The 12,120-nt window shown below is 34.1% G+C and overlaps 1 protein-coding gene across 3 annotated transcripts; it reads right to left on the bottom strand.

The window, feature by feature from the left end:
• Positions 1–7,902: 7,902 nt before the first annotated feature.
• LOC103501164 (transcription factor bHLH143-like) lies at positions 7,903–11,830 on the bottom strand. Of its 3 annotated transcripts, none has more exons than XR_007822353.1 (6): positions 11,648–11,830; positions 10,538–11,034; positions 10,239–10,393; positions 9,103–10,154; positions 8,694–8,833; positions 7,903–8,165 (listed from the first exon to the last, which is right to left on the bottom strand). XR_007822353.1 is itself a non-coding variant. In XM_051087532.1 (5 exons), exons 4-5 carry the CDS (start codon positions 10,136–10,138, stop codon positions 8,796–8,798), a joined length of 1,074 nt encoding a protein of 357 aa, XP_050943489.1. In that variant the 5' UTR covers positions 10,139–10,154; positions 10,239–10,393; positions 10,538–11,034; positions 11,648–11,830; the 3' UTR covers positions 8,378–8,795. The 3 variants fall into 3 exon arrangements, 1 of the variants encoding a protein (XP_050943489.1); XR_007822352.1 differs by lacking the exon at positions 7,903–8,165 and adding an exon at positions 8,378–8,560; XM_051087532.1 differs by lacking the exon at positions 7,903–8,165 and having other exon boundaries at positions 8,378–8,833.
• Positions 11,831–12,120: the final 290 nt, after the last annotated feature.

Here is a 12,120-nt window from a genome sequence, read left to right as displayed (position 1 = left end):
TTAAAACACAGGAAGCTTAAGAGTCAAAATACCCTCATTTATTTCCTAGAAAATCTTACTTTTCAAGATTCGAAAATAGCTAAAATTTTCGAAAAAGTTTGAACCCTTTTAACAAGGAAACTTTTATTTAATTTATTGATTGGGTCTTGACGTTGAGTGGAAAATCTTTAGTACTCTATGAGTTCATTTCTCTCCTCAACTACAAGTTTTATCGCCACTCTACTTTTTTTCTCAAATCTTTGTCTGAAGTTTTGCTTCTTTTTTGTTTTTTGTGAGAGTTGGCAACATTGGAGCTCTTATTTTAATTGAATGAAATGATGAAAGAATTTTTTAAATTTTCATATTTTTGACTTTGTTATAACTTATGTTAAAACACTTTATTTTAAACACCTTGTAGGATTTTCAAAAAGTTTCAAAAGCTTTAGTTCGGACCTCGCACACCCCCAAATTTAGAATGCAGCAAGGTCCACATTGCTGAAGAATGAATAATAAGAATTGTCATAGAAAAATCTTACAAAAGAGGTTTGAGGTAAAGCTTGATTGCCTAGTGAACTTTCTAGAAATATTTCCTAAGTAGGTTTTCTTAACAAGTTAAACGCCTAAGTTACATATGAAACTTAACTATGCAAAATTATATCATTGAAGTTATCATTGAAGCGGGAAATGAAATTACAATACTTAAACACGGGGAGTTAAACTTGCGACAAGTGAAACTAAACGCGAGATGTTGCATCAAAATTTAGTACTTATATTTCAAAGGACATAAATAAAAGTGAATATAAATTACATAAGTACAAAAATGAAAAAATACAAAAGAAGATGATAAAACGAATACACCCCAAAAATTATGGTTGACACGGCGGTTGAGAGGGTTCTACCGTGGCACCAACTTCAGGACGATGCCAGTAAGAGGGTGTTCCAATTCATGCAGGACGTCAAGTACAGGCACAATAATGCAAATGGCTGTATGGAGATAACGCAATGTGGACTTGTGTTGAATATCATTCTGTCGTGCTACTTACTCGAGCATTCTGGTTATTATTTGATTCTACATTTTGAGCTCTTGATTTTCTGTTTTAAGCTCTTATTCTGTATTTTGTGCTCTTGTACTTCTGCCTTAACTTCATCAATTTGAGCTCTCCTTTTGTCTACTTTGAGCTCCAAATCTTTCAACTGCTTCTAATGTCGCAATTGCATCTCTTGCAAGTTGGATTGTCATTGGAATACAACTTCAAATCCATTTCCCATCGGTTTACAAATGTAATCATTAATAAATTTGAAGACATAATCCTCACCATCTTCGTCATCCCTTATCATCTCCTTTTGCTTGGCGTTCTGCGTTGCGGGCTCTCGAGTTTGCTTAGGCAGTAAAGGTAAGCTCGTCTTGCCAGCTGCCTCAGAGGTTGTTTCCTTCCCCTTTTGGAGTGGGTCATCAACTGCCTTCTCCAGGACTTCTTTGCTTGGCAACACAACAGAGGTCTGTGACGCATCATCTGACGCCTTAAACGCATCGTCAATGAATGCTAAGGGGTCACAAATGGAATCTTGGAATAAGTCCCAGAATGAATCATCCCCTTAGTCAGTTTGGGGATTATCAAGGCTAGAGTTTTCGACTAATGTAGAATTAAGCAAGGTTGCGACAAGGCTAGGGTTTTCAGTTGATGCAAGATCGAGCAAGGTTGTGGCAAGAGTTTGAAGAGTATCCTCTTGCTGCGTTGAGAAGCATCAGTTTGGATATTGCAAGAAGGGCTTGGCGAATTGGTTTCTGTGGACATTGGTCTTGGCTTTAGCCTTATTTTTATGAAGATTGATTATGCGACAAAGGCTAGATGTAGTACAAATGTCGTATTTCACTACAGTCTTAAGAAGTTTTTCTAACGTCGAACATGTCTTCAAACAAAGTTTCTCAATCAGATGTGGAAATGGTCTCGCACCGCGAGGATGCTTGACCCATGTAATGATGTCCTCGTAGATTATCTGGCCCATGTTTTCTGGTATCTCCTCCATGATGCAATAGATAAGCGTGATTTTGTCCATGGAGATGGTGCTATCATGGTACTTCCTTGTAGGTGTTCTATCCCACTTTGTCCTAGACTAGGCTACTCTTTTCAACTCGTCTTGCATGTCTTGTTCAGTTGGGTTTTTAAAAATTGCATTCCCAATTGTGTTGTCATCTAGCCCATAAAATGCATTGATTGCTTCTAGACCAAAATCTACTTTATTTCCCTTAACCATTGCATAGTATTTCTCCTCGCTTATATATCCCTTATAAAATAGGTTCTCTACGTTAGCTCGTATCCTTCGAAAAACCTTTTCTATCTAAATGCTCTGATGGGCGACGTGAGAAATTTTGACATAATGCCTTTAAATTGGTAGCCCTTTCTCTACCATGATCTTTGTCCTCTTCTTCAACCTCCTTTTGAGAACCTCCTTTTTCCTTCTCTTCTCACCTCTTGGCGAATTGCTCCCTAAAGACTTTCTTCTTCATGGTGACCTTCCTCTTCTTTGAAGGTTTCACTACTTCTTCTTCTTTGGAACTTTCTTCCTCCATTTCTTTTTTAAACTCCTCGCAATACTCTTGTGTAGTCTTTTTCGTCTTGCCCTTCTTCCTGGAGAAGGTTATTTTCTTAGCTGCATTGAGGAGCTTTTTTCGCTCCCTCTACTTTATCTTTCTCTTCTCTTTTGCCACGACCTTAACGCCTTGTGCCTTGTGCCTTGACTTTAATCTTTAACAGTCCAATTTTGACTTTTTCAAGCTGCTCTTGGACTTTCTTTGCAACCTTATCAAACTCGGTAGGTGCAATGGGTGAGGAGGGTGAGGAGGTAGTCTCTTTTTCTTTCTTGCATTGTTCATCTGTTTCCTTATGTTCTCGCCTTGCTTCCTCTTCTTTCTCTTTCTTTTCTTCTTCTCTCCTTGCACCTTCATCGGCTTTTTCTTCTCTTCCTTCTCTACTTTTTACTTTGTCACCTTCTTCTTCTTTTCCTTTTCCTTTTCCTTTTGTTCTTCTTCTTCTCTTTTCTTTTGTTCTTTTTCAACTTTCTTTTTCTCTTCTTTTTCCTTCTTCTTTTTCTCTTCCCTAGCCTTCTTCGACTCTTGCACCATCACTAACAGAGCTGCTAAGTCTTCTTTGTGCACTTTAACTTCAACGTCACTGATGATCATTGGTTTGCATTTCTTCTTCTTCGTTTTCCTTTTCAACCCTTTGGCTTGAACTATTTCCTTCACAAGCCTTGGCCATAGGGTTGAGTTTAGCTTGTTTCGACATAGGACTGTCGGAACAAGGACTTTCTTGGCTTGAAAGACATTCGAAATAAGAAAAAGATGATGGAAAAAGGATGAGATTGGTGGAATATAAAAGATGGAGAAAAGGAATAATTAGTTGTAATTTGCCAGAAGGGATGACCAAAGAGCTTGAAGCTTCGGAGTTCTTTAAAAATTGTAGGCGGCAAAAATTTGTGATTAGGATTTTGGAAAAATTTTAAAGACGAGTCAACCATGGTTAGGGATATGGTTACCACGACGGTTAACATCATGTGTTTTAATTGTGATAGGACGTTCTGACAGCATCATTTGGGTTTTCAAGGTAGTGGCGCAATCGTTCCCTTTGATTTAAATTTAAATGTGACGTTTAGTGTTGTCAAAACCTTAATTTTTCCATGGCTTTTCCTATACCCAATAAGCTTTGCGAGGAGTTATAACGCATGATGCGTTTTGAGTTAAGCCTAATTCGCACAATGGTTCTTATCGCATGTGTAACCATATTCTTATCTCCTAAATTCATATGCAAAAGAGTTCGCAGTCTTCCTAACGTGTCAAAATTTACTACTCTAAAAAGCAAATAAATGAAGCTATAAAGGATAAATAAAAGAACTCTATATACAAAATCAATATACACAAAATTGTTGATGCATTTTGCAGTAAAGATAAAGAAAATTATACGTTACATAAGAATCCATGAGTTTAGATTCCTTACTGTAAGTGATTAATGTCTTCTCGCAATCATCATTCTGGAAAATTACTTTAGATGTGTGGTTCCCCTTTAAACGACTTTAATTCTTTGGTACATGACTCTAAGCTACACGATTGCTCATCATAATAAGTCTCTGCTTGCAATCATTCATCATAATGTTGCAATTAATCTTTTGGTCCTTTTATCCTAGTCAATTAAGACAAGGTGTCCTGCTGAACTTAATGCGTGGACACTTTCTTTGACGTCTTAGTAAAAGTTCTTTTCTATAAGATATTTGACATTTTCTGACTTAAGTCGTTTGAGGTATTCAGTTTCATTTGTGTTTCGTCGCATCAACTAAGGTTCTTCTTGTCACACTTGAAAGATTCACTCAATCTCTAGAATGGGTCCATGCATCATAGAACACTCCAGTACCATAGATCTTTTCACACGATCTTCAGTTGAATGCGTGATTCACTAGAATTGAGTGTTTTACCCAAAATCAAAGTAAGACTTTATCTCTACTTTTGAAAAAGAAATTCTCCAGCAACGGCGCGCCAAAAACTTGCTTGGTAAGAATTGAAGTTTAGGTTTGAGATTTAGAGTTTAGTAATGTGTTTCATTCGTGGTCTTATCGCATGGGTTGCGCGATTAAGATGTGCAAGTTAAATTCATATTGTAAACCTCTCTACGCTGCGAGTCATGGTCATTACATGCGAGATGCTCATTATGTCTCTAGGTTAGGATTATGCAATAGAAGGTACAAGCTTCTGTCCTCATGTAGTTACTAAATCCTCATTGGGTACAAATTTTTCTATCACTTGTCCAAGTGCAAGCGAAACGAAAGGTTTCTTGGGTAAGCTAGGGTCGAACATAGAGAATTGTTATCAAATCTTAGTTATAAAGCTTACTTCTCGTTTAGGCGTTATATAAACTCTATACAGTTTGGAAATCAGAGCCAGTGTATTCTGCAATGATCAAATCCTTAGCTCCATACACAAGCATGTAGTCTCTCATTCTCCTAAGATACTTGAGAATAATTTTAACTGTCATCCAATGGTCTAATCCTTCATACTCAAGAATATCAAGATTGTCTAAATATCATTTTGATATTATCTAAACGATTGTTTACCATTGTCAACACGATCGTTTACCATGGTCAACACGATCTTTAAATTTGAAGCCTTTTTCTCATCATTAAAATAGAACTACGACCATGTATCATGACCTAAATGGTAGTAGATCATTTGTTTAGACTGTAGTACACAATCATTTAGAAGAAGATTATTTGCGCCCACAAGTGGTCGATTTAATCGTGTGTTGACTTGGACATTTTAATTTGTATTTTTCATTAGGGGCCTATGGACTTTTTTTGTTTTCAGAATTATTCTACACAGTGTAAATATTTTACCTGTTCTTATATTTAAAAAAAAACCTATTTATTTTTATAATAAGTGTTTATTTAATTATTTGAAGAAAATATTATCTTGTAGATTCTGGCTACCCACAAACGAAAGGATATTTCAATCCTTATAGAGGTGAGCGATACCATCTTGCTGATCTTCGACATAGAAGCCAACCAAGAGGCATGAAGGAGATATTTAATTATAGACATTCTTCATTAAGATGCACAATTGAAAAAACATTTAGTGTTTGGAACATTCTTCATGAAGGAGAATTGTTTGGCAAATGCCTAGGTTGGCATTGGACAAACAGGTAAAAATCGTCTTCAATTGCTCTTCACAACTTTACATAGGGCTCATTCAAAAACAAATTTTGAGTTAAAGCCTTATGATGACAACGAGATGCTACTGCCTTCAAATAATGAAATAAATCATATGGACGCTAATAAAGAACATGGAGGTTCAGTTTGTGAAATGGAGATTAATGAAGAACGTGATCGAATTGTACAACTTCTTATGTCTAGTCGATATTATATTGACTAAGAGTTTTTATTATTATTGTGTTTTGTTGTTAGAAATCAATTAATAGTTTTTATGATTATGAATTTACATTTCATGATATTTGTGCTTCTAATATAAATATGTCCAAAAAAGATTTAACAAAAAGTTAATGTCAAGATTTAACTTTCAATGATTTCAAATTTCTAAAAAAGTCTATAGTTTCAAGAAAACGTGCGATTAATTTCAAAAGAAATTTCTTTATGAAAAATCAAAATATATGTGTTTATTTATAAAATTGGTTCATAGTGTTTAATAGTTCCTTTGTGGTAATTTTACTTAATAATAAACATTTTTGGTATATGACAAATCAAACAAAATTATATATGTATACACTTGTAAAAAGATGTAACCAAATATATGAGTGTTTGAATTTTAAACTTATTTTTAAAAAAATGTTTAGAAAAATGTTTTCTTGAAAATATTTTTTCATAGGTAATCCAAACCCTAAGTCATAACACTAATTCATTGATTGATTTATATATTTTGTTTTGGTTAATTTACATCTATATAACAAAACCCAAAAATATTTACAATCCATGTAACAAAAAAATAAAAGCCCATGAAGCCACCAATGTATTTGCATAAATTCTATATTTGCTCTTGAATTTATGAAATTTCCTGAGATGAGTATTGAATTCTTGCATATCTTTTTCATATTACTACTTGTCCTTCATATTCCCCTTTCTTCTTGATCGCGATTTCTTCATTTTCTCTTCTAGAATTTCTTTCTTCTTCGTCATCTCTCATCTTTTTTTCCTTTCCTTTTTCGCTACACGATCGTGTATCAAAGTCTAGTCGTCTATCTCAGATAGACAAGATAGACCACTATAATTGTCTATTCGAGATAGATAAGTGATAGATTTAAACGATCGTTTACGAAGATCTGAACGATCGTGTACCAATATCTAAACGATCTTTTAGACTATATTATACAATCGTTTAAATTAGAAGCTTTTCGCGTGCACATGTAACTAATTAATCGTGGGGTATTTTTGTTATTACACATTATAAGTTCGTGGATTTTTTCCTTGTTCAAAATCGTTCTATACAAGGTAAATATTTTACTGATTTGTTATATTTTTTAAAAAGCCATATTGTTTTCTATTATTTAAGTTTTTTTTAAAATGAAAGTAAGCATTAACCATTTAGTTTCAAGCTTTTTATTTTATTTTTAAACGTCAACCAACGTTACTACCATCTTATATGTTTTATTACGATTTTACAAATATTATAAAAAATCAAAGCCAGACTTTGAAAGAAAATAAAAGTTTAAAAACTTGTCTATATTTTTCAAAACTTGATAAATATTCAAATATTCAATTATTTAGAAAAATGAGAACCAGAACCACAAATAAAATGTCTACATAGGACCTGCATAATTTTCAAAATGAAAAGAAAATCAACAAATAAAAGGAGTTTTATTGAAAAAATAGCAAAAAGATTTATGATAATAGAGCCAACGTCACTACATTTTTTAAATTGTTTGATGGTTGTCGACTTGAAGAGTTAGGTCTTCTGGCTCTAGACATTCAGAGTAAAAAATTTAAACTTTCCAACCTCCTCTATTTATAGAATTCTCCGATGGGTTTTTATGGATTTAAGTCTCTCTAGAAACTTTTATGGACTTGGGCCTAATTGATCCATAGACTCAATTACATTGAATTAGGTCGTATTTAACCTTTGGGGTAAATTAAGCTTAATTTTAGTTTTAGTTCAATTGAATTTCAACCCAAATAAATAATATTTAATTTGACCAAAATAATTAACAGTCATAATAAAAGACATGTTTTTAATGGACTAATTTATGTCTTTAATTTTAATTTGAGACAATGTTTTAGTTAATCCCAAATTAAATTATTTTAGTAAATGACATAGTGATTTATGATTGGTTATCAAATAAATTTTCTTCGTTGATATAATTTCTCAAAATAAAATGATTATCAAATAGATGTACCCTTTCTAAAAACTTGTTTTGTTGCCGGACATTGTTTAAGAATCCATCCTATTTTAGGATAATAATACATCTCAACCATCATCCATCATATTTGTGCATCTTTTGTTGTCACATGCAATTGAACTATTTGATGGAATACACAAAGATCAGTGTCTGGAATGCAATTAAAGTATTTTTCTTCAAATATATGCTCTAAAGAAAATTTGTGTTAAGTAGGTTATAAGGGAAAGAAAGATGTTGTAATGCCAACAATGTCCTTTACCCAGTAGGTCAATAGTAGTCATTAATTCAAAATACCTGTCACAAAAGTATAGAACACCCCCACTTCAACTTTGTTGGATCTTCAACAACCCAATACAATTGAACAAGAAAGCATGGAAAATATTTTATATAAAACAGAATAGAACATACTTTTTGACAACAAACTTGCATTATATTATTCATCAACAATATATATAATTGTACAGCCACTAATTAGGTCGAGTACAAACATAAAAGAAAGCAGTACATAACATAAAAAATAAAAATAAATAAATAAGACCAAAGAAAAGCATTCACAACTCAATTATTACATCCACACAAAACCTAGTAGCAAAAAGTGAAATCCATCTCCAAAGCTGAGCTCAGTCAAAAGTTTCATACTCCTCTCATAATCAAGACTCCCCACAAAAGTTTCATCGTGCAACATCTACCTAATACCATAAGGGAGAAGCTCTACTCTTATAGCATAACCTCTAAAATAAGGGGGTAAGGGCATAGCATGATACAGAAAGAGAAAAAGAAAAAGAAAAAGAAAAAGAATGTGGAAAGTGGGACCTTGGTTACCTAACGCCCATGCGCCAAATCCTTGAGGGATTCTTCAAATTGCTGGAAAAAGTGGGGTCTTTAATTTCTCAGCATAACCCACCACTATCACATCCCACGCGTTCAAATCTTTGTGGCTTTCCTCTGCTGATCTTTAGTCCCTTGAAAGCATCAAACATAATCATGTCTAGTCAACGAATAAAAATAGTAATTATTCACTCATTTTCAGGCTAGGTTCAATGTTATCACGATAGTCATCACATTTTCCTTGTATGAGAAAGGAAGTGGCTCGGACTTAGCAAACAAACTGGCATTGCATCCATCAAAATTCAAAATAAGAATTCTTAAGTTACCACAACATGATGGCCTAATTTTAACCAATTAACCGATATCTATAGTTGGGGGCATGCGATCTAATAGCAGCTCACACCTAAAGCAGTAGCTTCGTGTTTTAAGGACTTCAAGTAATCGATAGCTTCGTCAATAACCAATAATGGGTCCTTGCCCTTTGCACCAGGAACTAAACTCTCGAGTACTCTCAACGTCTCCTTGATCCTATCTTTTTTGCAAGAAGAATGACAAAAATCAATATCTGTTCCAGCCTCTTCCTTATGGACCATGCCACAGCTTGATTCTGCATCATTGGCATAGTTCTGTGATTCAACTCTTGCACAAGAAACCGCAGCAATTGGTAGTGATTTTATGTACCCCCCATCATGCACTCTCTGCTTTTTTCTTGGGACTTCAGAACTAGCAACTTCTGTAGTAGTTTCTTGACATTGTTCTTCCTTTTCACAATGCTCATTGATCATCTCTGGAGAATGTCCTGTGCTGGTCACTTCATCATCACTACTACAACCAGTGCCATCGTAGTCTGAATAAAGTAATGCATCTATTTCTTCGGTGTTTTCATGCATTTCACTGCTCTCTTCATCAGCTACATAATTCTCATTGGACAGAGTATTTGGAGAATACTTGACCGAATTAATGTCTCTAACTGCCCCTTTTTCTGCAAGCCAACCACAACGCTTGTTTTCAGAAACAATTGAGGACAAAGAAACAAGACACATAGGATCATACATCAATCTCTTCTGGTTTCCAGATTGATCAAAGATAAGAAATCCTTTTGGATAGGACCCATTAGTTGATTTTGACACAGGCATCCCACTAGGTCCAGCATGAGCATAATACATAGATTCCTTTTCTTTCTGATAAGATATGAAAGTAACAAGTGAGTTTTGGAAATGAGGGGATAAGCAATGACGTGATCCCTGAACAACATTTAGCTGTTCCACTTCAAAACTGGGTAATGGTGGAATTGCAAACCGTTGCATCCCTCCCATACATTTGGAAAACATGCAACTTTCATGGTTGATATTCGTTTGGCAGCTTTCCTGTTGCTTGATCTCTATTGATGCATTCATGGAATTATAATTGTGCAGTTGCCAAGTATCAGTCCCAACCATTCAGAAAAACAACCACCTAATCAATATTTTGAAATATCACTACTTTGTTACAACTAAAATAATTAAAGGGAGATTAAACTTAGCAAGAATAAAAACTTACCTCAAAATTTTGTGGAATGGTCTACTATGGTGGGAATTATCTACTGAATACTTTCAGGAACAAAGACAAAAAGAAGTTTACGGAGTCCAGCTTAAGAGAAATAGATCCTATTCAATCTACGTGACTGGCTTAAGCAATTGCCGAAAATACTCAGCCTGGAACAGAAAAAATGCCAAAAGTTTCATCATGGCAACTTCCAGGGGAAAAAAATACAAAACGATTCCAACAAAATAAATGTGTAACTAATCCGGTTGTGAATCAACGAGAAAAATCACAAGGCAAGAACTGAGTTGACAAACCTGACAACTCTGCAAAGGTTGAAAGCATGCGATCACTCTAACTATAATTGTTGGTTTTCCTGCAATTCCATTCTCGTGTTTCAATGCCCGAAATCTTGTCTGGGTTGCAGCTTGGCACACCATAACTACTTCTGAACCTTAAACGAACAACTATCCTTCTACCCCAGAAGGCACAAGAGAAATACCAACAACAGAGAAAGAGGGAGATAATAGGAGAATACTCACTGCAGAAAGAACTATTTAACAGGAAGCTTTTCAGCTAATGTAGATATCACAGGAAATAATAAAGAAGTGATTGGAACCCATGGCTGATTGAAAGAAGGAGCTCAGTGAGGAATAATTCAGTGTTATCTATGCAAAAAGTGATTTACAAAATAACCCTGCAATAGAGGTTCAAATGCACTACTTTACGAAGTACATCAATTGATAGGCTCAACCAAAGCATATTATTCTCCAAATACCTAAAGGTAACACATCCACAACTGATAATAGCAACCCTGCGAAAACATGAAAACGAATATAAATCTCCAAACAGATGATAAATAGGTAACGACTAAAAATAAAGGGAAAGGAAAATCCAAACATGAAAACAAGTAAACATAAGTAAAGAACTAAAATCTACATTCATTCAAATATTTGAGATAAGAAAGGCAGCATTCCAACAATTTGGCAAAAAAAAAAATGAAAGCTTTTTGTAATCTGCAAAATGATAAATCAAAGTCTACAGAACATAAAATCAAACCCCAAAAAGTATTTTAAGAAATCGAAACAAGGACATTGTAAAGTAGCATTTGAAGCCAAATTACAAGAGTTTGATCTAAAATAAAGAAAATAAAACATAAATTGAAACAGAACCCTTCCAGCTTAGTTCCCAAGACAATCAAATCAAAATTTCCCTCTAATGACCAACAGAACCGGCAGAATCATTCTGCGTTTTCTATTTTCAAAGGCTTTGATCTGAACAACTATTTTCCAGTCCGTTCATTTTCTACAGATTCTCAGAAACCTTTGCCAGGCAACAGAAATGAAAGAGGCGGGAAGGCAAAATTACATAGAAAATGAAGCAGGGAATAAGAAATGAAATTGAGAGAGAATGTGAGAGAATCTTACAGCAAAATCGGAAAAGAATTTCCAGAGAGAGAGAGGCAGATTTGGGAGGATGGTTCAGATCTGAAGGAGTCGAAGAACAGAGTCTTTAAAGTATTCGAACGACAATGGAGACTACATGACATTTTTACCCTTCCACAAACAATTTCATTTACATTTTTTTCCCTTCCATTGTGATTTTGAATTTTGGACCATGTTATTTTAAAAGTTTCCGTCGTTGAAATAGGAGTGAAACAATTGACAAAAAAATAAGATAAAGAAAGTCGTGAATCGGATCCACGACTTAATTGACATAGTCGTTAAAGTGGTACTTCCATCGAGACATATCTTTTTTATTTTCTTTATATATAATCATATTAATAAATTTCAACCTCTTCAAAATATATCATTAATAAGTCTAACCTCCTAGAAATATTTAATTCTTAAAAATATCATTCTTTAATTATTAAATTAAAATATTTGATTATTTTTTGAAA

The sequence above is a fragment of the Cucumis melo genome, chromosome 7 (assembly GCF_025177605.1).
Source record: "Cucumis melo cultivar AY chromosome 7, USDA_Cmelo_AY_1.0, whole genome shotgun sequence".
Classification (NCBI taxonomy): Eukaryota; Viridiplantae; Streptophyta; class Magnoliopsida; order Cucurbitales; family Cucurbitaceae; genus Cucumis; species Cucumis melo.
The sequence above is the reverse complement of the archived record's forward strand: the minus strand, read 5'-3'. Positions and strand labels throughout refer to the sequence as shown.